Below are 25,001 nucleotides of genomic sequence, written 5' to 3' on the forward strand. Positions count from 1 at the left end.
TTTGAACAGCAGTGGAGGATCTGGGAGGAGCAGGAGACCAGCCTGATGTTCCACACAGCACAAAATAGCATCTTAACCCTGCATAACCCCATCCAAACAGCTGCTTTTCCCCCCAAGAGCTCATTTTGCTAATTCCCTTTTTCATCACCCAGACACTTTCTTGCCCTTCCTAGTTACCCCATTGATTCTGTGGCCTTCAGCCAAGCATCCCAGGGCTTCCCAGCCCTGTGCTGCATCCCTGAAACCCAGGGCTGGGTACCAGCACCAGGAACCACCCAGGGAGGGTTTGGGAGAAGCAATTGCTTAATGAAACCAACTGCTAGAGGCTACAAGCAGGGCTTCATCTTTTATTTTTTTCCTCTTTAATGAATGTTTTTATTGTCTCTCTCAATCTTTATTAAGCGAAGAGCCAGACAAGTTGTTGGAGGGAAAATATACTACGGCACGAAGCGCAACCACTGTGCAAGGGGACGTACACGACCAGCGCGATCCGCCTGGCGTGCATAAAGGAATTAATAATTTAGGCTGGGGAATGCTTATTGTTGGCTGATGACCAGCACTTTTCTGCATGATCAATGTTTGCACCTTGACTTTTTGGTACACAATCAATCCATGCCTGAGCACGGCACGAGTTTTGGGAACTGCTACGTCTGCAAGGGCTGAGTCGCTCGCGGCTGTAGCACCGGTGCGGCTCATTCTCCTGACTTTGCAAGAGCTGAGCTGAACCCAGGGTTTCAGCTCTGGGGCTCAGAATATAATTTGTAGTAAAAACATAATTTATAATAAAAAATCTGTCTGCCCCACCGTCTTTAAAAAAATTTGCATTTTCCTTTACAACCTCTGTTACCTCCAGAGAACACGGAGAGGGGAGGGGAGCGTCCTTTCAAGAATATCCTGGTTGGGCAGTTTGGGTGTTTTAGTGTCCACATCCTGTCTCTGACCCTCAAAAGGCACAAAGATCCATCAGCCCCACAAAGGCAGCCCCCACCCCACCCCCAGACAGCACACAAGGACCCAGCACCATCCTGTTCCATACCCTCTTGCATTTATCACGGCTCCCTTCCTCAGAGGAAATAAATCCAACTGAAATCCAGCCAAGGTCAAGGCAGGTCCCTGTCCGATGCACCAGGGAGGCTCTGCCTTGTTCTCCCATTGGACACCAACCCTCAACCCAGCTCTCAGCTTGCTCTTGTTGCTGGTCTGGAGACTCAGCTCTGCAGGATGAGGTTTTGGGTGAGCAAGTCCTGCCCTGACACCCAGACTCACTCCACCGAGCAGGTCTCCCTCACCTCAGCCTGGTGCTGCCCTCAGACCCCTCTCCTGAGCAGGCACCACTCTGCAGCACGGGGGGCTGGAGCATATCCCTGAGCCTCCAACCACAGAATCGTAGGACAGTTTAAGTTGAAAAAAATCTCCAAGATCATCGAGTCCAGCTGTTAACCCAGCACTGCCAAGGCCACTGCTAAACCATGTCCCTAAGTGTCATATCCACACATCTATTAAATCCCTCCAGGGATGGTGACTCCACCACTTCTCTGAGCAGCCTGTTCCAACGCTTGACCACTCTTTCAGTGAAGAAATTTTTCCTAATATCCAATCTAATCTTCCCCTGGCAGAACTCAAGGCTGTTTCCTCTTGTCCTGTTGCTTGTTACTTAGGAGAAGAGACCAACCCCCACCTGGCTACAACCTCCTTTCAGCAGTAGCAAGTGATGAACCTTCCCTGAACCTCCCGCCTGAACCTCCTTTTCTCCAGGATAAAACACCCCCAAGCTCTCTCAGCTGCTCCTCATAAAACTTATGCTCTAAACCATCCCTCAACTCCCTCAAATCTGCATTTCTTGCCCTTTTTTTTTTTTTTCCTCCCAGGCTCTTTGCCATCCCTTTTCAATACCCTCCTTTCCCCCCCCACCCCCCTCTCCTTGCATTGCTTTTGGCTTTCATCGGGTTCCCAAGCAGCCCGAGCGCGGGGCGCGAGCAGCACGCCAGCCCCGCCGCTATCAGCGCTCCCACTCTAATTGAATCTTCAAATCTTGTCTGACAGGAAGAGACAAGAGGGAAATGAGATGCTTGTTGCCGGGCCCCGGGTCCCCGAGCGCTGCTGCCGCCAGCTCCGCCGAGCATCGGGATGCCGGCGAGCACCACATGCTGCTCCCGAGCGCGCCCATCTCGGCCCCAGCACAGCAAAAAGCACTTCCAGCACCCCAGGAAGGCATTATCAGAGATCAGGGTAGTCGCAAGAAAGGTACAAGGTGCCAAAAAGGCGTCAGAGACGAGACTCAAACAAGGGGAAGGGCAGAGCCAGGGGAATGCCTGAGGACAGGCTGTGGAGTTCAGTCCTGAGCTCGGCAGGGATCAGGACTCCAAGACCTCCCTCAGCACCTTCAGGTTTGCCAGAAAAAACCTTCCAAACAAAAGCAGCACACCCGCAAGTCGCCCCTCTGCCCTCACAGTGACTCCAGGCTCGGGAAAAACAGCCCCCTTTTCTCCATCCAGGATCCCACTATAGCCAGAGGCGCTCGAGCAGATCACCACCCCCTCCCTGGCACAAAAACACAACACCAAGAGGTCTCATCGCGACAATTCCGCCCAGGGCCTTACCTGAGTGTTCTGGAGCTCCAGCCAAAGGACATCTTCACCCCAGAGCTGCACCAGCACCTCCAAACACCCTCCTCCCCGGGGGCTAGTAAGGGGAAGGCAGGAACTCCAGCTCTGATTGGCACCTGCTGAGCAATTGAGCAAATTGCTAATTGAGAAAAGGTGGACATGGGAGGGGGAGAGGTCAGGGAGAGGTCAGCAGCTCCTGGTGTTGGTGGCCAGGCACGAGCAAAACAGATCTTCGCCTGTATTTTAAAAAATAAACCACAATGTGCCCTAGTAAAGTTTTTTTCCAGAGAGCTCTCCCAGCACACATCAGCTGAGCCCATGTTGTGAAGGTCAAACTCATTAAACCCCCCTGCAAGGGCTGTGCTGCTGTGGGGAGGGGGTTCACAGTCCCACCCCAAAGAGGCCAATGCTGTCCCCAAATTCCCAGCCCTGGATGGGAGGTCAGGAGAGCACCACACCATCCACACCCCTGCTCCTGTCCTAAAACAGCAGCTTCCCCATCCAGCTGGGGAGAAAATGACCCAAATGGCTTTAAAATAAATGAATATTAAACGAGCACATGGCACTGATAGCAGTGACCGACTGACATGGCACAAATGTCTCCTGTTCTCCAAGGAGCAGTGAATAGCAGCAAGGGCAGGGGGATGGAGAAACATGTCCCTCAGGGGACTGGGAGGAGAGGGGTCAGGACAGGAGGGAGAGTGGGGCTTTAACCCGGGGTCTGCAGAGGCCAAGGGCCAAGTATCCCGGGGCCAAGATAGCAGGATGCTGCGTCATGAGCAAGAGCTTGTGCCCTGCATCCCACCAAGCATCCCACCCCAGTGAGTGAGGCCCTGAGCAGGCACCTGGAGTCTGGGACAAATGGGACATCTGGGATGGCTGAGGTGGCTGGGATAGCTGCCCTTGCTCCAGGGAGGGAGCTCTGCACTCACAAACGATCTCAGCCATGACCTGGGAGCACAGCTGAGCGCCGCTGGCCCTTCTGCACCCCACACTTTGCTCCTTTCCTGCTTAACCCTTTTGAATATTATTCATATTCCAGCTCACCCATAACAACCCTTGGTGTGGAAACGGTTTTCTTTTTTTACCCCTTTCCTTCTTATTTTTTTTTCATATAAGGCCTCTGCTGGGAAATCTTTGTAATTAATAGCCCTTTAAAGTAAAATATAATTAAAAATAATGTGGAGCACGCTGAAGCCCGCTGGCAGCTTGTGATGAGGGTGGCTGATGGGGAGCAGGGCAGTCGGGCGGCTGCGGGTGCTGCAGACAGGGGTGCCCAGGCTGGGGGTGGGTACCCACTGCAGTATCCTGGGGTGGGCTCATCCTGGCCTCCTTTCATCCTAAAGCAATTTCTAAATCACCAAGAGCACCTGGACTTCTTTGTCCCAGCTGTGGGGACACTGAGGTGCATCTCATCATCCTCCCATGGGAGATGGGACATGGGTGGCTCTGCTGGGATGAGATGCTGAAAAAAGCACTGGGGCAAGGGGAGATCCAATCCCACCTGGCTGCTCGTGGGGCCATGATGTGTCCATACACACCCAGGGAGCCTCGTTGGATAGAGAAGTCCAATTTTGACACTTTTAGAAAGGGAGGGAGGGAGAAGGGCTTGTTGAGCCCCCATCAAAGCCTGTGCTCCCCAGTCACCCTCTTGCAGAAGCCGAGCACTGCAGAAGTGTGGAAATGAGGACTGGCTCATTTAAATTTAATGCTGATGAGGAGATCTTCCTCCTCTTTCCAGCAGAGAGCAGATGTTCTCGTTTCACATAAGCAAGGCATCTCTAAATCACTTCCCCAGCAGCGAGGTGGACGGTGATGTCATTGTTTATAGGTTATTAGTTATTATTTCATGGGCAAACCTGACGTTTTTCCCTTTTAAACATACACTGAGAGGGATTATGGGTTTCTGCCGCTGAAAATATCCTGGCGGTCCCTCCGTTAGCCTCCTTCCAAGATCGAGGCTGCTCTCCTCATGGCACATAATTAAAACAGCACTTTGAATTTTCAGCAGCTCACAACATCTTCGTGATGCGAGGGAACCCAGGCAACAGCTCCCTGGCGAGCCCGGCCCCTCCCGAGGCAGCGCCCAGCAGCTGTGCCTGCACGGGCTGTGCGTCTGTGGGTGTGCAAGGAGCCAGCGAGGAGAGGTGGCAGAGCAGCGCGGTGACCCTGGGTGGTAGGTGACCCTGGGCGGTAGGTGACCCTGGGTGGTAGGTGACCCTGGGTGTGAGCCACGTGCCAGCCGCTCCGTGTGGTCCCCTCCCCTGCGCCGGCTCCGGCCGCTCCTCGCTGTGCCGCTGTGGAGGTGGAGGTGGCACCCGGGATGCTTTTAGCCAGTTCAACACGTTTCAGCTGGATCACGCAGCCTTGTCTGTGGCCTTCGTCTGGCATGAATTGTAATTACCTTAACGAATCTACGGGCAACGTGAGCAGCTTGCTGCTGGGGTTTTAACCCGCCCCGTGGCACTGTGGGCTGTCAGGGTCACCGCTTGGTTGGGGGCTGCCCAGCCCTTCATGAGCACACACAGCCAGAGCCAACAGGGCCAAGAAAAGATTCAGGAGGTGCCAGATCTGGCAGGTCAGGGCTGTCAGCACGAGATAAGGGCAGAGCCCACGGGGGTCTGCCCTATGGGGTGCAGGGAGCCAGGGGATGAGTGAGTGTGGTACTGCGAAGCCCCATAACACCAGGGCAGGCCAGTGCTAGCCCCATGCCACTTCTCATGCTCTGCATACTGGTACCAGCCCAGTATGTCCCCCTGACCCCCCTTTTCTCGAGATGCTGAGTGAGTTTGGTGGTTGCAAAGCAGCCTTTAAACAGTTTGTGACTCCAGCCTTCCCCATGGGAGCTCTCTGAGCAGCAGCCCAAGTCCTCAGACCACACGAGGATGAGGCAAAGGACTGGCAGGTGCTCCACACCAGCCTCCCAGCAGCCCCACAGCAAGGCATAAGGCACCAACAGGATCAAGGCCTGTTCCTGCCTCCACTTTGCCCCTATGCCAGAGCTCAAGAAGCCTGTATCTGCCTTAAAAAATGGTACAAAAGGCAGCATGGGAGTTGTTGCATGGGAAAGCCTGAACCTGGCTGTGTCCCAAATGGCTTCATCTCCCCCAGAACAGGCCTGGGCAAGCCCCAGCACACCAGACCTGGACATGGCACTTGGTCACCCTCAACACAGTGAGTCCTGAGTCCTGCCCCTAAAGCCACTCTCCCACAGTGCCCAGGTCCTTCTAATGTGGGACTGACCCAGCTCATCCTCATGGGTACCAGCCACCACCCAAAAATCACCAGGGCTTCCTCCCACCATGACCCTGTCCCATTTCACCACTTGAGTGCCTGTCTGTGACTGCCCTGACCTGGCCCTGGCATGGGCCAGTCATGCTTTAGTCCGTGTCCAACCCCACGTGTGTTCCCACTCGAGCAGCAACACAGCAAGGGCACAGTCCCAGCTTTACTTCAGCCAAAACCAGGCTCCATTCAGTCTTTGCCCTCCAAGAGTCGAGTCTCACATGCTTCCCATCCTGGATCTACCCCTGCCCTTCTCTTGCCCCGATTCCTACCCATACTGGTGTGACTGGGGCAGCTCCCACCCACAGTGCAGAGCGGGCACAAGGCACTTGCACGCACAGAGGAGCCAGCAATGAAACAGAATATATTAGTGCTCCCCTAACCAACAGAGGGGAGTTAATGGCATCAAACTGGTTTGTTGTTGTTGGTTTTGATTATAATTTTTTTTAAGCTCTGGCTTCTATCTGTCATTACTGTTATATTGCATAACCAGGGAGAAATCTGAATGAAGTTAATACCTGTGGAGCGTGGTGCAGAATATTCATGTACTGGGAACCAGAACGAGGCAAATGTGAATCTTTATTACCAGTGGAGGTTGTTAAATATTTTATTTTCTGTTTGAGACGTGCTGTGACACATGAAACTCAATTAGAGTATAACTAACCCCCACTCTAAATTATACATAAATGACAACAAATGAAGGGGAGCAGCCTGAGCTCCCCCGTGCACAGCCTTGGGGAACAAGGGGGATAACTTTGAGAGAAGAGGGCAGCCCCACCAAGACACCTCTATCCCAGCCAGCGAGCACTGGCACAGCACTGTGTTTCCTTTACAGGGCTGATTTTTGCCCTGAGACATCCCAGAGGAGACCCTCAGGGAAGCAGGATGGATCCTGTTCCCCTGCAAACCAGCCCATGCCTTCACCCCAATCAGCCCCAGACATCCCATCCCACCCCGTTGGTCTCAATGCACCACAGGGACCTCCCAGCCCTCTACTCCTGAGCTGTGTTTACTTAAATCTGAACGTGTCTGGTAATAAAAACCGCAGTGAAAAGGAAAGACAGATGTTAAAGAGAAATATATATCAAGGGCCAAATGCTGCACTGGTGTCATGCTATGGAAATGCTGGAGTTCTCTATCCCTTGGCACACCAAAGCCAAGCTAAGAACACAGTCAGGGATGGAAAATTAGGGGCTGAAAGGACTGTGGGGTTAATTCTGTAATTGTTTGCTCTGGAAGATGCTCATCATCACCAGTGAGGCCACATGGATGTGGGCTATAAGTGGCTGCTGCTGGGGCCAAGATTAAGCAGCACCACTGCACAATATCCACAGGGATATTGCTTCGGGTGGACAGACAGACAGACAGTCAGGCAGACAGCTGTGCTCCCAGCCCAGACAGGCGTTTTCTCCCTGACCCTGCTCAATGCAAAGTTCCCAGGCTGCCAGGATTCCCCTCAGTGGCCTTGCAAGAGCACCCAGCAGGAGCATCCTGCAGTGTTGCCGTGGACATGTGGTTCAGAGGGAGCCTGGGTGCTGTACCCCTCTGGGGGTGCTGTAGGACCCCCACTCCACTGCAGCCCTTGTGAGATAAAAAGGATTTGGGGACTTCATTCGTGCCACAAGGATCTCAGCCAGAGACAAGTGTAGGATCTGTGCTGATGATCAAAGCTGCGGTCCTTCATTAGTGTTGGTATCCAGGACCATCATTAGCATGTGATGAGGAGACCAGAGCAGCAGGGCAGACAGGCAGGCAGATGGGGAAGTGGTGTGGACACTGAACAGCACCTTCCTGGAGGGTTTTTTCCTGTACTTCTCAGCCTTGCAAGCCTCAAAGGATCCAAGTCCCTGCTGTCCCCGCCATCTCTCTCCCTTTTGGGAGCTCTATCAAAGCACTGCAGTCACAGGGACTGGGGCACTGAACCTCTGCCCTGCCCTGGCCTGGGTTAACCCAGCCATGCTCAGTGCTTTCCCTCCCTGGGGCATGTTTCCAGCCTGATTACCTCTTGATTTTGTCTCCTACCTCCTTTTGCTCTGCCTCACTGCCCCTGCCTGCCCCCAGCACAGGATCCTCCTCGTCCCTGTCCCTCCTCACAGGCTGTGCCCTCCCTGAGCCCTAACCAGCACTGGCCACAAAAAGCAAAGCCAGAGACCTTTCCCTGCCAGAGTTTAGTCCCTGGCCCAGCCTCCCCATGGGCTGAAGGGTTCCCAAACACCATGGGGACACCCACTCCTGCCTCCACCTCAGGCCAAGCTGCCAGGGCACAGGCAGCCTCTGTGGATTTGCTCCATCAACACTCAGGCTGCGGCTTCACACTACAACCAGGACCCCTCCAGCACTTCTGTCTTTGTAGACTCTTTCTAAATGAGATTCTTCTCTTTACTCTGTTATCCCTGCCAACCCCTTAGGACCTGGGAAATAGCTTTGTCTCTGTCTTCTCCCTCTTTAATTTCCAGTTTTTCACTAAAACACGGATTCCCTTTCTTGTCTGCTTTTCTGGGAGATAAACACATCTGTGCTGGCTGTGCTCTGCACATCCCAGAGGCAGCGGGCATCCCCAGCACGTGGCAGGGATAGCAGCTCCCACAACCCTTAGCAGCTGATGGAGACTCCAGTCACAGCCACAGAAACATGAGTTCTAAAGCACAAGATGGTGAGGAAGATGAGCCAAGAGGTGTAGAAAGCTGAGAACTGCCTGCACCCTGAGCAGGCTCCTAGAAGGGGCGAGGGGGTCATATGTGTGAGCAGGGGCTGGTCCAAAGGCAGGACCCGAGAGCTGCTCATGCAGCCCCAGAGGGATGGGGACCCCCTGCTCCACCACATCCCAGCTGTGGGGCCACACCAGCACGATCCCACCACAAAACCAGGGGTGATATCAGTGCCACCATACCCAGTGCCCTGGCTCTGTCCAGGGCTCTGTGACTAATTTGGGATGCAGTGGACAGTTTTAATATGCTGCTATAAATATTCATGGGCTGTCAGCTATGAAAAAGAACCCTGCCTCCCTCCCTGCTGCCCTGCCAGGAGGCAGCACTAGGGAGACAGACCAAGCCCTTGCTGGCGGCCACAGGGGTGCAGAAACCCCGGGGGCCACTGGGACATCCCCAGTTTACACCACTGTGAGAGTGCTTGGTTGATGTACACCTTGAGGACGGCCCGAGCCAGCTTGTACCCAAATTGTGGTTGAACATCAGAGCAGTTTCCTCACAGCCACGACGTCCCCGGCAAAGCGCGGGGGCGAACGCACCGGCACGGGCGGGGGCCGGCTGTCAAACCCGTGCCTCCGATCCCGCAGAGCCGCAGCTCGCGCCTGTCACGGCAGCCTCCAGTCTGCTGAGCTGCAAAAACCCGATGAAAGCCTTGTGCTGAGTTGCAGTTCTGCCGTGCATCGCCCGGGGGATCGCCTGCCACCCGGCTCCCACGCCCCCACCTCGCCCTGCCAGCCCCGCATCGCTCAGGCATCGCCACTGCCCCGGCCCCAAAAGCATCATCCCTTAGGGACGTGCAGCTCGATTTCTGCATTTCTGAATACCTATTGATTCCTCTTTTACACTCCTCACCCCAACATATCGATCCAATTTAGCCTCTGTGACTCAAACTAAATTAGCTGCCGTTAATCCATGGATAATTGCAGTGAGCCCGGCTCTGCCTGTCCCAGATTCATGGGTGTCAGGGACGGGGAGGAGAGTTCTGGGTCATTCAGGGACATTCAGGTTCCTCCTCTGTGGGTAAAGCCCCCACACATACATCAGCCCAAAGGCAATGGGGAAGTTGCCTCAGGACATCCATCCTGCAGCCAGAAATCCAGCTCCTATAGATCAGGACACATCCTACAGGAGATCTGGCCCCAAAGCCTGGGCATTGCCTCTCAGTTCCAACTTTCCTCAAGCCCTGGGGTTCCTGATGTGGGTTTCTGCCTCAGCTTATACCATAAAGTATTGCTACATGCTTCTTCCAGGCTGCAGCACAAAAGGGGTTAACCCCAAAATCCCCCCCCCAGCCACAGAGAGAGGAGCAGCCTCAACCCTCGCTGGAGCCTTGGATGAAACCCCAGATGGAAAGCAGAGCCTGTTCCCCTTTGATTAGCAGCCCAGGCTCCCTGGGAGCCCTCAGCATCTCTCGCCTCTAATTTAGCAGCTCACAAAGTGCCAAAGGCAGTGGAGATGCCACACTGTCACCTCACCTGGACTGACAGCCTGGCACAGCACCTGGGGACATCCCCACACTGATGACAGGGCCATCCCTCCACTGGGGTCCTGATTGCTGTGTGCACCCCAAAACTCTCCTCCCACCCAGGCACCCACAAATGTGCACCCTCCTCCCCAGACATGCAAAGCCTCCACAATAAAAACATTTAATTTTGATTTAATGCAATAGTCACTGCGGTCAGTAAACACCGAAACTATATTAAAGGAGGATTAGTGGCTGTGTAATGGCCAAGTGTCTATTGCATAACCCTTAATCGCTGTGGATGGCTTCCCTCCATGCCATGGGGCCTCCGGCCATCCCTCCCCGCCTTCCCAGTCGTGGCAGAGGTTGACACTCCCCTGAGAAATTGATGGGATTCCTGAGGCTGCCAGGCAGGAGTGGGAGACCTCCAAGTATTAAACTGGTTAAAAGCATCTGTCCACAAGTGCAAAGCCTGTTTGGGGCAGCTGAGCATTGTATGGGGATGATGGTCCCCAAAACACCTTGGCCCGTGCATCTCGCAATGGCAGCCAGCCTGGGGAGAGCTGCAAATTCCCCTGCACAGCCCTGGAGCACATGGTGGCCTCTGGGAGAGGCCAGGCAGGGCACACACTCCAGGACCATGCTGGGGTGGTGGATGTTTTGGACAGGAATGACCTGGACACGCTTTCGTGGGAGGGGAAACTGAGACAGCAGCTGAGCCAAGTGGGACACACCCACAGAGTCCCCACACCACAGTCTGGCTCTGCCTCCCCCCTCAGGTCCCTGGCACCCATCTGCATGGAAAGTCAGTTTAAAAAATCAAAAAGCACATTTTGAGAAAATGTTGGCTGGATTCAGCTGCAAATTCACTTGTCAGGAATATTGGAATTACTGGAGCTGGATGGCGTGAACGTCTGTGCAAGGCAAACGCTGGGGCAGGGAGGAGGTAGCAGAGCTGCTGAGCCCCCCAGCCCTCCTGCTGCCTGCAGATGCTCCATGGGATGCTGGAAGAGGGTTGCTGCAACACAACACATGCCCCCACCCACCTCCTGGTGCAAGGGGACCCCAGCAAGTGCCCCAAATTACCCCAGAAAGGAGGCTAGAATTCAGGGGACTCACCATGGCAGCTTGCTGGCTGCAAATTCCCCCTGGGTGAATACTGCAGTAACTGGGCTTGACAGTTTAGGATTGGCACAGAGAGACTCTTCATACCAGCCCATACCTCCTGCCCCCCTGCACTTGTCTGTCATAGGCTCCCCTAATGTTTCAGGGCATTATGGGGCTTCTCCATCACTTTCAGAGCAGCCACTGAGCAGCACTTCCCAACCTCCTCCTGCAGCAGCCCCCAGCTACCAAAACCTGCCTGTTTATGCACAAAATAACCCTCAGGCAGGAGCTAATCAGCCACTCAGGCATGAGCAGATCGGTGCTCAGGTGGTGACTATTTGGCCACCCAAGCATGGCAGGACGGGGTGCTCAGCCGTGCCCTAACGGGGCGTTCACGCGTGAATTAACCGTGTGCCCGGGTGTGAACGGGGCACCCACGCTCGGGCACCCACGTGGGAAACAACTGGGTGGGAAAACCTCATTATTTTGCCCAATGCACCTTCTCAAAGGCTGGGATGCCCAAATTGCACCCCCCCCATGTGCTTCAGATGGGGGGGTACCAACACTGGAGCAGGGCTGGATCCAGGCTTGGGGACACCCCCTCTTCATCCCCCCACTCCCACAGATGCAACATCCCAAACAACAAACAGCTTTCAAAGCCTGTCTCCCATTGATGTCACATCAATGCCAGCGGAGATAAAAGCCAAGAGACCCAGAACCAGTGCTGGCTTTGCTGGGGAATAATAATTAGAGGGAAAGCCTCATTAGTGCAGCAAGGGTGGCTGCCTGCCCGCGCGTCCTGGACCCCCCAAAGGGGCACGGTGGGTGTCAGCCCTCCCAGCTGCCTTGGTGGGCTGAGCAATGGGGTGCACTGCACTTCCCTCAGTGTGTTAGATGTTAAAGGGGGGTTTTATATTAAAAAGAGAGAAGGGGGAAATCTTGTTTCTCCCCATCCATGGCTGCTTAGGGCTTCCAGGTGAGCCCAGAGCCCCAGGCAGGGTGATGAAGTCCTGCTGTGCCCTCCAGAGCAGCCTGATGGCAAACCCAAGTGTTGGTGGGGGAAAAGCAGCACATCAGTTATTTGATGTGGTTTTAGAGGGGTTTTTTGACAACTCTGCAGCTGGAGAGGAGCAGGGGGAGTTCCTCCAGCTACCCTCCATGCTGGTGGGAAAAGGGGGTCTTGTGGTGCCCAAGGGAGAGTCCCTGGCAGTCCATGCATCTGCCACTGAAGGGAACACAGAAAAAGGTCGAGGAAATGGGTATTGTGAAGTGGCACAGGACCCTTGAACCCTGAGACCACACTCCATCACCCTCTTGAGAGGGTGGGCTGGCTGAGCAGCACCCACTAGCCCTGTCTCCTGGTAAGTGCCCCAGAAAACAACACTTGCAGCAAATCAACAGCATTTGATGTGAAATCAGTGGCTTGGTGACAGGAAAGGGATGACAAAGGAAGTGTCACTGGGAGGGTTTAACCACTGTGACCACCACCGAGGAGCAGCAGCCATGGGTGCCCTGGCACCCAGCCTGGCTGGGGGATACTGAGGGGACCAGCAAGGGGGTACTGCAACCAAACTCCAGCAAAACCCCCCCTTGCCAAGGCCAAAAAGCTGAAGAGCTGAAGCAGATGGGTGGCTCTGGGGATGGGCAGAGAGTGGGGCCACACAGGACAGGGTCACCAGCACCCGGGGATGGGAGCAAGGCAGAGGTGCCAGGTGAAGAGAGGTGCCACAACAGCAGTTATTCATCACAGAGAACTTTGCATTCTTTTTTGTTTTGGTTTATTTTATTGAGAGGTGAGCCCAATTCATCCTGACAGAGGTTCACAGCACAGCTCTGCCCGGCGGCTGCTTACAGAGATGTGCCGACAAGCAAGACGGTGGGGGGGAAAGGCACCCTGTGTCTGTGCCACAGGGGGCTGGTGGGCACCGAAATGGGCTCAGCATATCGCCCCCAGCCCTGTGCCACCTCGGGGACAGCTGCCATTGTGGCATCTGAGATGTCTGGGCTTCCCTGCGGGCACTCAGCACCAGCCCTGCTCTCAGAGGATCTCAGAGGATGCTCTCCCGGCAGACACAGACCAACTCGCTCCAAGCACTCCTGAGGACGGGTGTCAAATCAATCCCCACAGCAGAGATGCCAAGTTAAAAAAAAAAAAAAAGAGCAAAAAAACCCAGAGGAAAGCAGCCAGCCATCTGCCAAACCAGCAACTTTCAGCTGGATTTCCAGAAACACTTCAGCTTTTAAAACCAAGAGAGGAGAGAAAATAAAACCCCTCCTCTTCCACAAGCATAGAAAGCATTCAGATGAAGTGCAAAATTCCAATTTTACTTCAAAGGCATTTCTCCTGGCTGGTTACCCCCAAATTCTGGCACAACCCACTGGAAAGCTGGTGGGCAGTGCTGTTTTGCTGCCAGATGACAGCACCCGGCCAGCCTGGGCACGGGGTGCCGTGCCAGGGGAGCTCAGGGTGTCAGAGGGATGCTGAAAACCTGGTACTCACCTGTTTGGAAGCAGGGAGGGTGAGGAGGGATGGAGGGGAGGACAAAGTGAGAATAAAGTTTTCATCAGTTGTAATCAGCAAGTTTTTTCATGCACTATATATTAACTTAATGTATGTTACAATCTCCTCTGTAATGGAAAAATACCACAGCTGTCGTAACCAGTAACACATTCAAGAGCACTTGACTCCCAAGTCATCCAGGTGCTTTTGACAGTGTTACCTTCAGTTGCTATAGGAACCCTAATAGTTTTCCCATCTGACTTCTCCATTAACGCTGGGATTTATATTTAATTTGTTTTCCTTTCCCTCGGCAAGAGGCAGCGAGCAGCAAGTGTGCGTGCACACGCTCCTCCGTGGGTGTCTCCTGGACGTGCCAAAATCAGCACCGGGGACCAGAGTGGGTTGTGCCGAGACGGTGCTGGAGTGACAGACCCCGACCTGCTGCAGGTGGGGAAGGGCACAGCCCCAATGCACTGCCAGGAACCATCTGGGATGGTGCTCAGGGTGGCTTTATTACAGGGCTCTCCCATGGTCCCGTGCCAGTCTGTCCCCCCTCTTGCCTTCCTGCAGGGCTGAGGGGCTCATGGGCTGAGCATCCCACGCAGCTCCTGGGCAGAGGTGACAGGAAGGGAGCAGGTGAAGTTGCTGCAGAGGTAGGCGGTCGCTTTCCCATCCTTCCTCTCCAGGGATGCAAGGAAAGGCAACTGGCGGTAGAGGAACCCAGCGCTGTCTCCATCTGCGAGCATCAACACCTGTGGAAAAGGAGCTGTGAGAGCCGGAGAGCACAGCCAGACAGTGACAGAGAGCTGGTCATTCCCTCCCCGCTGACATGCCAAGGGTTGGCAGTGTCCCCCCCATGTGCTTGCCCAAAATGGGGAGGGACAGAGAGCTGAGGGCACCCATGCCTGTGTCCCATGGTGGTCACATCCCTGTAACGGCTGTAGTGGAGGGAGCGCAATGGAGATGTGGCAGCTTTGCCTCCATTGTCTGCTCCAGACACTCGGCAGCCAGGATGGAGCACAGGGACCAGCACATCCCAGTCTGGAGGGGGCTGCCCGAGCCAGCTGGCTCCCTGGGAACACCTGCCCAGCTCAGGGGTAGCCCCAGAACCAGCTGCAGCATCACCCCATCCCACCTACAGCCCAGCTCCTCCTGCCCCCTCCACACTTCCCAAAAAACTCAGCCACTGGCTGTGGGTCAGGGGCTCTCCCAGCTGACACAGCAGCACCAGCCAGGGGTGATGGCCGGGCTTCCAGGATAATTAGCTTTTCTGAAAGGGAAAATGTTTGTTAAAGCCTCAGGGCTTGCAGGCTAATCAGGAGGAAGGCCAGGAGCTGGCTGAGAGCCTGGTGTGACACTGATGCACAGGGTGAGCAAAATGCTGGCCCTTCCCAAGGCCCAAGGCATGGCAGGAGCATCCTGCTGCCAGAACACACATCCTTGCCCACCCCAGCCCCAGCCCAGCAACACGTACCCGCTGCAGTGCCTGCCAGGCATGGACATGCTCGCCACATGCCACGACACTCATACCAACGCCAACAAGGGATGCCAACACCAAACTCTGCTCCCACAGCACACACATCTCCCACCCCGGCACCGCTTGCACCAGCCCTGGGGCCAGCAGCAAACTCAGCACTGACACCCAAGGATGTGCACATAGCCTCACCTGTACCTGGCAGGGTCTGCCCACACTCCTGTGTCCCCAGGGGGCCACTGTGTCCCCAAGTCCCTGCCCTGGATAACGGTTGCTGCAGTCCTGTCCTGTCCCCCATCACCCCCACATCTGTTTGGCCACTGCCCTGACCCAGCTCTGGCTCAGCCCGTCTCCCTGCCTGCCTCCTGCTCCCCCCCAACTTCCTCCCCCCTCGCCTTTGTCTGGAATTAATTCCAGGAGTGATTAATTACCAATTCATGTCCAATCTGAAATTCATTATTCATTTTTCTCACAAGTTCCCCAAGGTCCTCTCACGGGGCCAGGATGAAGGCGAGCGGCAGGCGAGCGCTCTGCAGCTGAGGAGATAATGGGATCCTTCATAATTACCCTAAAGACCATTAACAGGGCAGGGATCTATACCAGGAGCTGAGATTCAGCCCTGGAGCAGGGATCCAACTCTCTGTGCTCCTAGCACCAGGACACTCTGAGCAATAGCCATCATCATCAACCCAGAGCACTTGCCCCAGAACAGCCGCCTGTGGCAAAGGCCTCCTCCTGGCCCAGGGTCCACTTAAAACCATGACCTCAATGCCATTTTATCACTGGCATCTCGTTACAGCAAAGATTCCAATGTGAGGTTTGTAAGGAATTAATTACTGGAACGACCTAATTAATTGTGTTCCTGTAGACGAGCCTGGCCCCCAGCGCCCTGCCAGCACTGAGGGATGGGGGCGCAGGGGACACAGCAATGATGTTTTCCCAACTCCTTGGCAAAGCAAATTCCCAAAGCTGCCATGTCCCTGGAGCAGGTGACCTGGGACTGCTCTGCTTCAGTCAGCTTCCCAGGATGGGGAAGGAGAGCTCAGGAGCAGCTGGAGGGTGCAGGAGGCGGGTGGGAAAAGGAGCACCCACATGTCCATATGATGCAGCACGGAAAGATGGACAGCAGTCAGGAGGCAGCAGGCTGCTCCCAAAGGCAGTGAGACCCTCTGAGCAGTGGGATTCTCCCTCACCTTCCCTCCATCACCTCTGCAAGGTGAGGAGTCATTGCTACTCCCAGACATGCTGCTCAGCTCCTACTGCTCCTGCACACTCGTGCTTGGGGAAGCAGAGACACGTGCCCATTGGGCTCTGCTCCTCTTGGAGCCACAATACTTCTTCCAGGAAACAAACCCAAGATACTGAATGAAACAGCTTCATCCCACCATTACAACACGAGGAAGATGCGAGGGTAGGCAAGGGGCAAACAGGGCCAGACCCCCACCCTGCCTGCTACCAGGGTCCAGCTTCAGCCCCCCACAAGCCCCACCAAGCACAGCCCCCCTGCATGCAGCCCAGACAGGCACCACTGTGCTGAGGCAGCCCCTGAGCACCCTGTGACATCACTCCCCCATGGAAATATCCATCCAGAGCACCCAGCCCTCATCTTCTTCCCTACCCCGAGGAAGGCAACAGCTTCAAGCAAAAAGACCTGCCCCTGGGGAGGGAGCATCCCCACCAGCCAGGCTTGTTACCAGCTTAGCAGGAGGAAGCTGAATTGCAGGGAAGGAGAAGGACATGGCTGTGCTGTTCGTTCTGCTCAAGACCCTGAAGCTGCCCCTGACGTGGGCTTGGGGGACCAACAGCTGAACCAGCTGTGGGCAGAGAGAGTGGGTTATCAGCAGCAGTGCTGGGCTGCCCACTGCCACCACAGCACTTCCTGTCCCTGCAAACTGGGTCATCCACTGTAATCCTTCAAAGGGAGACAGGAAGAGTGCAGGAGCAGAGGCCCTGAAGATGGCACAGGGACCAGCATGGCTGAGGGTGCTGCTGGCCGGGTGATGGTGGGAGGAAGGAAAGCTGTGTGCCCCACTCACACTCCTGGGATTTGTGTCCCTCCTCCAACATCGGCATTAAACACAGCTGGGCACACAGGCAGAAGGTCAAGGGTGACAGCCCGGTGGGCTGAGCTAATGTGAGGACAGAGCAGGGGATCCTGTGCTGACAGCTCAGCCCTCCACAGTTCATGCCAGCTGGGGCTACAGAAGGAAACTGGTGCTTTGGCCTCGGCACCAGCTTGCCACGTGCTGAGGTTGAACATGCCAGTCCCTGGCACCAGGACCCAACAGGCAGGGATGAATCTGGTCCAAACATTGAGCCCCCTCACCCACAGCCCAGTCCTACTTCCCTCAGCTCCACAGCTTTGCTGAGATCAGAGCCATCATGCCCAGGGCAGGGACACTGCCTACCACACCTGATGAGCACCAGCTTTGGGAAATGCCAGCCCCTCCTGGCTGGGGGTACCCAGAGCTGGAGCAAACCTTGCTACTTCCAAGGATGCCAGGGTGGCTACAGGCAACAGGTGACCCACACACTGGCTAGATCTGCATGGGGCATGACACATCCCCACCGGGCATGACACACTGGCACCAGAATGAAAGGTTTTCCCTTGGGAAAGCACTGGGCTCAGGCTGAGAGCAATGTAAACAGCCAGCAGCAAAAGCAGCTGCTGCTGCAGCTACTGATGGGCTGGGCTGCCTGTGCTCTGGAAAAGACAGGATGCTTCCTGGAAGGGAGGAAAGACAAAGAAGGAGAATGGATGTTAAAGCAGCACCAGGAAAAGGATGGAAGCACCACCAGTGCAGGCAGCAGGGGCCAGGGGAGGCCTGGCAAGTGGAAGGCACCTCTACCTTGTTCGGGCTGAAGACAGAGCGGACGCAGTGCAGCATCTCTTTGGTGTCTTCTCCTTGGGGGTCCCCACAGATAACAACCTGTCCAGGGGGAATGTGAGTGGCAGGAGGGAGAAAACAGAGCTGTGACTGCACCCACACCACTGCCAGGCCTGCTCCCCGCAGCAGGTCCCAGAGGGGACACTGAGTCCCAGCCCATACCTGTTTGAGGGTCTGATGGAAGATAGCAGTGGCCCGAGCCATCTCTGGCAGGGCTATCGGGATCTTCTTCAGCCTCTCTGAGAAAGCAGCCAAGATCTGCCCAGCTTTCTCCACCCAGTCCATATGGCCAGAGTAACAAGCTGCTCGGAGCAGGTTTGTGACAGTGACAGAGTTGGCAGTGGGCTCTGCTCCATCTTGGTCTGCAGGTGACAACAGCTCCCATCAGCCCAGTGCCTCACCACCCCATAGCCTGATCCTCCTGCCTGGCATCGCCCCTGCCCTCCTGAAGCTGCCCCACACCATCACCCATGGAGATCATGGTCATGTCCCCAGGCTCACCACCCTTGAGGCGCAGGAGCACGGAGGGATCACCAGCCTCGCTGGAAAAATACGCAAAGCCTTTGGGGTCCCAGAAGAGCTTGTCTTGCATGTGCTGGAGATGCAGGGCCCACTCCAGCCAGTCCTGTTCCAGTGAGGCTTCATACAGGTCAAAGAGTGCTTGGATGACGAAGACATAATCCTCCAGGAAGCCCTGGATGGGCACAGCACTGCAGGGGCATATGGGGAAGGAGATCAGGATCTCTACACTGACCAGGTTGTAAATGTTCTCCAAGCCAACAAAGCCCTGCCTAGTGGTCTCTGCTACCCAAGGCGATGCCACCAAGATAAGCACTGGCTGTGCTAAATCATCACACAGCTCAGCCCCAGGGTTCTGTACAGGAGATGAGGGCAGGGGAAGACTCCTGCCATCATGGATGAGTAATGGGAAAGGATTTGACCTTAATCCCTCCTCACTGGGTGGGGGGCACTAACACATCCTTAACTGCACTGGAAGCAGTTCTATACAAAGTAAAAAGCCTCCCTCCCTCCCACTTCAGTCCTGCCTGGAAGACAGGAGGATGGGCTGTGCTGGGAGCCTGGGCAGCACCTGCAGAGTGGCCAGTTGACCTACAGACACTGACACTCACCTCTTCTCCACTGAGTTGTCCTTGCCCCGGTAACAGCTCCGCAGCAGCCTCCCGCTGTCAGGGTCGAAAAGGTGTGTCCTCAGGAATGCAGCTGCCTGTGCAGCCCTTTGCACATACCCCTGCTCGGCCAGGGCCGCCCCAGCCTGGGCAAAGCCCGAGATCATCAGCCCTGCATAGGCACAGACACAGGGATGGGCTCAGAGGGGCACACGGGACCAGCGGGGAGTCTGTGTCTGTCACTGGAAGGATGCTCAGTGTGAAGCTCATCCTCCCTGATGCCAGCAGGTCAGGGCTCAGTCACCAGTTCTTCTGCTCAGTTCAAATCACTAAGGAAGTCACTTACTGTCACCAAAAAGAAAGGCAGAGTGCTGCAAGGCCAGCAGGAGCTGAGCTTTCTCTTGTGGGCAGAAACAGGGCTTAAGGGTATTCCTGTTTGCAGGAGGTGGTATAACTCCAGCCCACACCAGCTCCAGATCCAGATACCCAGGGATTTACTGCTGGGAACAGTGCCTGGGGTCCTGAAGTATAACCTGCAACAGGATGCCCAGACAGACAGACACAGAGCTGTGGTTCCCCCTGTGCATGCAGCAGTGGGGATGGGCTCTGTGCCCCTCCAGGGCAGCTGGGCTGAGCCAGGAAAAGAGTTTTGCTGCTCTCTGCTGGCAGCTGGGGAGGGAAATAAAGCCAGAACAATATCCCAATGCTCCACAGCCTCACAGCTTGCAGGTGTGGGGCTCCTTCCCCACAGTCCCTGATCCCAGCCCACCCGTGCCTCTCTGGGCATTCTCCAGGCCCAGCAGGACTCGTTGCTACCAGCCCCCCAAAATGTGCTGGCCCCAGGGAGCCGCAGAGGGGTTCAGCCAAGGAACATGCCCCTGGAGCTGAGCTGCCTCTCACCATTCCATGCTGCCAGCATCTTGGAGTCCAGGTGTGGCCGTGGCCGCTGTGCCCGGGCTGTGCACAGCCTGTGCCGGCATTCCTGCAGCAGGGCATCCAGCCGGCCCGGCTCCAGCCCAAACCGGGCTGCCGTCAGCTCCGGGGAGCTCCGGGCAATTAGGACGTTCTTGCCCTTCAGCTCCTCATGGGGGTCCTGAAGGGAGAGAAGTGAGTTCTATGAAGACCATCCGACTGGGGAGGGGTCAGACCCCGTGTGCTTTGGGGCTGCTCTGCCATCCCTCCATGGCCAGGGATGCGGGTCCCCCACCAATGCTCCCGGTACCAGGCAAGTCTTTGCTCTCCCTCACCTGCATGGGGTCCACGTTGCCGTTCTCCTTCACTCCATAGTGGTGCATGAAGACATCCCCCAAGGTTGTGCCCTCTGTGGCCCCCTCGACAGGGTCAGGGAGGAGAGCCTGGAGCTCCTTGGCCTCCCACACACAGAAGGCTCCTTCTCGCTTCTCTTTGGATGTGGTGGTTGGGTAGGAATCTGCATCCTCTGCACTATAGAAACCTCCTGCCTGGGAAAAGAGCAGCAGAGAGACCCTCCAGCTACCGGGACAGCACCTTCAAAGAGCTCCCCATCACTGCTTGGCTGGCAGTCCAGCCACCGAGCCTCAGCAGCGCCCCAGACTGAGCTCAGCTGGGGATGGAGAGAGGGAAAAGAAGGCTCAAGCCACATTCCAGGGCAGGGTAAGTGGATCCCTTTGGCTCAGCTCAGGGAACAACATACCTGGTCACTCAGGTCCCGTGAGACGTAGAGCAGAATGTCATGGGCAACATCGGCAAAGAATTTATCACCAGAGATCTGAGGGAGGCACAGGGTGGACATCAGTGTTACAAGGAGCAAGGGGGAGGCAGGAGACACAGCAAGATAAAGTAAGAGACTCCAATCTAAAGAGTTGGCAGAGGTGAGTCACACTTGAAAGTCCAGGGATTTGAAATGTGGGATGAATTCAGAGTGAGATCTCCAATAGAAATCTACTATCAGTGTATACTGATCATCTACTAACCCTGAGGTTACACCAAGGTCAGAGGCAGCAGCATTTGTTTGCTGACTTGCAAAGACCAGGCCAAAGGCTGTTCCCTCCCCTGTTATGCTCAAAACCCTGGGGCTACACTGTCACGGGTTTGTGCAGTGTTTCTGTTTGAACAACAGCAGATGAAGGGGAGCATGGGATTGCTCCATGCCCATGGGATGGGCAATATTTTGGGGAACAGGCTTTGAAGCTGCTCCCCAAATCAAACCAGCCCTCCCCAGCCAGCACGAGTGGGCTCACCGCTCACAGAGGGATGCCACAGCTGTACCTGAAATGCTCTGCTGTACACAGCTGCCAGCTGCCCCTGGTCATACAGCATCTTCTCAAAGTGAGGGACGTGCCAGTGCTGGTCGGTGGAGTAGCGGTGAAACCCCTGCAAAGACCACATGGACATGTCTCCACCCCACATCTCCAGGGCATGCCAAGGGTTTACCCCCAAGAATTTCCTCCTACCTGACCAATGTGGTCATGGATGCCCCCATGAGCCATCATCTTGAGGGTATGCAGAGCCATCTGCAGTGCCCGGGCACCCTCTGGAGTTGTTTGGTGCAGGGCCCAGTACGTGAACATGAAATTCAAATTCACTGAAATACAGGGAGAAAGTGGGCTGTGGGGTGGGCTGTGCCCCCACAGCACTGCCTGCCCCACGACAGGGCTGTGGGGTGGGCTGTGCCCCCACAGCACTGCCTGCCCCACGACAGGGCTCAGCAGCAGAGGCCACACTGACCTGGAGTGGGGAACTTGGGGGCTTGGGAAAAGCCACCGTAGTCCTCATCATAGGATCTGGAGAGCTGCTGGAAACAGGTGTCCATCACCTCTTTGGATGGTGGGGGTGACTCTTGGCCCTGTGCACGGATTTCAGATGTCTGTCTCAATGCTTCCAGAATCCTGTGGCTGCTCTCCAACAGGGCATCTTTGTTCTCCTTCCACTAAGATGCAAAGGAGAAAGACAGTTCTTCCATGTTTTTATTCTCTGTTTCCTGCCTTGCATCAGTCCAAACCAATCTCTGGCTCTTGATCACCCTCCCCAGATCAGCTCAAATCCACCTCCAACCCAGCCAAAGCTCTGGCATGTTCTCTAGGATACTCTTCCTCACAACTGTATCGCCTAAGTCAGCCACCCTTCAAGCCCAGACCAACTTCCCTGGGTCCCTTTTGGCTGAGCACTGGCTGCTACACCGTTCCTGCCCCGCACCTGCTCTGCGATCCGGAGCAGCACAGTCCGAAAACCAACGCGATGAAATCGATCCTCAGGAGGGAAGTACGTCCCCCCAGCAAAGGGCTTGAGATCTGGGGTCAGCCAGACGCTCATGGGCCAACCACCTCCACCGCTAGTGGCCTGAAAGACACACCACAGGCGCACCAAGGTCACGCAAGAGGCACCTTCTGTTCTGTGCCCCTCCAGCACATCCAAGAGCCTCACTCGAGGACAGAGGTGTGTTTCTCTTCACCTCCAAGATGGCCCATCCATACCACCTCACAAACTGGTTCCTCTTGCCTGAGGAAGGTGACCATGAACCTCAACTTGAGGGAGCCAGTCAAAGCCTCCTGGGCACTGTCCGTGCCTCCCTCACCTGCACGAAGGTCATGTACACTCTGTCCACGTCTGGCCGCTCCTCACGATCCACTTTGATGCACACAAAGTGCTTGTTCATGATCTCCCCGATCTCCTTGCTCTTGAAGGACTCCTCCTCCATCACATGGCACCAGTGGCAGGTGGAGTAGCCCACTGAAAACAAGCTCAGGTGAGTGAGGAATGGTCCTTTGCAGGGAGCAGGACACATTTGAGTGATGGGGAGATCACTCAGAGATAGGGAGCCCTGTTATGGGCAACAGCTATTGCACCCCTAGAGAAAAAAGGGAGGGGAAAGGAGAGGAGGGGAAAGGAGGGCTCCTTTGGGCCTCTCCAGAAGGAGGGGAAAGGCCCCCTGGGCTCTCCAGCTCTTCCTCTTAAAATCTTGCCAAATCTTGCTCCCAGGTGAGCCCGCCTTTGGAGAGAGCTTTTCCAGCACGTGGCCCTCTCTTGTTTGGTGTCCATCAGTACCTACATGGCTACTTGGGATGCAGCCCAGCTTATCTGATCACCTACTGAACCACCCACGGGGACACAAAATAGGTCTTGTTTCTGGTTACCTGACAGGAATATCACCTTGTTTTCTTTCTTTGCTTTATCAAAGGCTTCCTGACCCCAAGGGTACCTGTGGGGGGGAAGACGAGAAAGGAACTTCAGGGTTTCCAGCTGCCAGGACCAGGCTCCTCCAAAACTGCTGCCTGGTCAGAGTAGTCAGGACAGCCAGAGCTGGCTGAGGAGGGTGGACCCCGAACCTGGGGGGGCTTCCATATGGTAGCGAGTCCCTCAGCCCCACAGACACCAGGAGAGGAGGAGGACGAGGGGGAAAGGTTCCCATTGCTCTTACCAATCCACGGGGTTGTGGGCGTGCTGCAGCAGGTACGGGGACTTCTCGTTAATGAGGCGGTTGGTGTGACGAGGGACGCCGGGGGGGCTGGGTGACCCCCCCGTGGCCATGGCTGCCAGCCCCGTCAGGAACGTGCACCTGTGACACCAAACAGGGTCCTGGGCTCCCTGCTCAGCACAGGGCAGCTCAGTCTTCACAGAGAGCCACGATGGCCCAGGGCACAACCACCATCACCCCAGTCCCTGCTGGTGCCCCCACTCCCAGCCCCAGTTCTGGGAGGCACTTAGTCCACCTCCTTCCCCCTCCCTGGACCCTACAAGTCCTCTCCACTCAACTGGAGGCTCAGGGGAGGTTGTTCTCCTCCAGCTTGGCACAGCCATGGCAGGGGACTGCCATCCCCAGGGCTGCCCCCCCCCCAGCACCCTTTGGGGACACACCTGACAGCTGTGGATGCAGGAACAGCGTCTGTGGGACTTGACCTGCATGTCCTCAGAGAGGAACATCCCCTCAGAAAGGAAAACGCCCTTCCAGGGGTGCAGGAGTGGGTGGAGGGTGTGGGTGTGGGCAGGGTGGTTACAGGCTCTTCATGGTGAAGGGAGTGAAGGGCAGGAGGGGACCAGAGAGACTACCCTGCTGCTGGGCAGGATGCAGGGCTGGGGCGTGAGGATGTAGGAAGAGTGCAGGGATGCAAGGATGGTGTGCAGGGATGCAGGGCTGGGATGCAGGTCTCAGGTGCAGGAATGCAGGGGTGCAGAAGGCGTGCGGGGATGAAGGGCTGCGATGCAGGATGTAAGGCTGGGATACAGGGATGCAGAAGGGGTGCAGCGATGAAGGGCCGGGATACAGGGATGCAGAAGGAAGTGTGAGATGGGGCGCAGATCAGGGGTGCGGAGAGTACGTAAAGCCATGCAGGGGGTGAAGGGATGCGGGGAGGATTTAGGGAGGATACGGGGGTGTGCAGAGGGATGCAGGGAGGATGCTGGGGAATGAGGGAGAGGCTTTAGGAGGGATTTAGGAGGAGATGCAGGGCGGGGTACAGGGCGCTGCAAAACAACTTAGGGGATGCAGGAGGGCACAGAAGGGGTGCGGGGAAGCAGCGATGGCGAAGCGGGGCTGCGGGGTCACACATCCACCGCCCCCGGGGCCGGCCCCGCCACCCCCGGGCCCCTCCAGTACCTGCGGGCGCTGCGCAGCGGCCCCGCCAACATGGCGGCGGATCGGCCCGGCCCCGCGCCCCGGCCTCCAACGGCCCCGCCCCCGAGACACTATTACTCCAATCATCGGCCCCTCAGCGCCCACGGCCCCGCCCCCGAGCCACACCCCTTCTGGCTCCGCCCGCTGAGACGCTGTAGCTCCAATCACTGGCCCCGTCGTGCCCCCGGCTCCGCCCCTTGAGCTAAGGCCCCGCCCCCGATCTGCCGCCGCGCCCGCCCCCCCCGGCCCCGATC

The 25,001-nt window shown here is 56.1% G+C and overlaps 1 protein-coding gene across 4 annotated transcripts; it reads right to left on the reverse strand.

Annotated features, from left to right (window-relative positions):
• Nucleotides 1-12,929: 12,929 nt before the first annotated feature.
• Nucleotides 12,930-24,784, reverse strand: SPATA20 (spermatogenesis associated 20). Of its 4 annotated transcripts, XR_001874252.1 has the most exons (17): nt 24,730-24,784; nt 23,554-23,691; nt 23,270-23,334; nt 22,711-22,865; nt 22,332-22,475; nt 21,864-22,065; nt 21,590-21,720; nt 21,405-21,509; nt 20,830-20,904; nt 20,405-20,617; nt 20,058-20,250; nt 19,161-19,329; nt 18,532-18,740; nt 18,193-18,392; nt 17,992-18,072; nt 15,574-15,678; nt 14,309-14,420 (listed from the first exon to the last, which is right to left on the reverse strand). XR_001874252.1 is itself a non-coding variant. In XM_017811990.1 (16 exons), the coding sequence occupies exons 1-16, from the start codon at nt 24,759-24,761 to the stop codon at nt 14,250-14,252; spliced, it is 2,283 nt and encodes a 760-aa protein (XP_017667479.1). In that variant the 5' UTR covers nt 24,762-24,784; the 3' UTR covers nt 12,930-14,249. The 4 variants fall into 4 exon arrangements, 3 of the variants coding, with proteins under 3 accessions (XP_017667479.1, XP_017667480.1, XP_017667481.1); XM_017811990.1 differs by lacking the exon at nt 15,574-15,678 and having other exon boundaries at nt 12,930-14,420; XM_017811991.1 differs by lacking the exons at nt 15,574-15,678; nt 24,730-24,784 and adding an exon at nt 23,991-24,704 and having other exon boundaries at nt 12,930-14,420.
• Between the last annotated feature and the right edge of the window lie 217 nt (nt 24,785-25,001).

Source organism: Lepidothrix coronata, unplaced genomic scaffold (assembly GCF_001604755.1).
Source record: "Lepidothrix coronata isolate B3197 unplaced genomic scaffold, Lepidothrix_coronata-1.0 Scaffold34, whole genome shotgun sequence".
NCBI lineage: Eukaryota > Metazoa > Chordata > Aves > Passeriformes > Pipridae > Lepidothrix > Lepidothrix coronata.

What these genes read in the sequence shown, in the direction of transcription:
- SPATA20 (XM_017811990.1), bottom strand. Translation starts at nt 24,761, where the DNA reads ATGTTGGCGGGGCCGCTGCGCAGCGCCCGCAG. An exon ending in TGTACATGACCTTCGTGCAG is followed by an intron (nt 22,476 to 22,710) that starts GTGAGGGAGGCA and finishes TGTGTCTTTCAG; the next exon opens with GCCACTAGCGGTGGAGGTGG. An exon ending in TGTACAGCAGAGCATTTCAG is followed by an intron (nt 20,905 to 21,404) that starts GTACAGCTGTGG and finishes TGCCTCCCTCAG; the next exon opens with ATCTCTGGTGATAAATTCTT.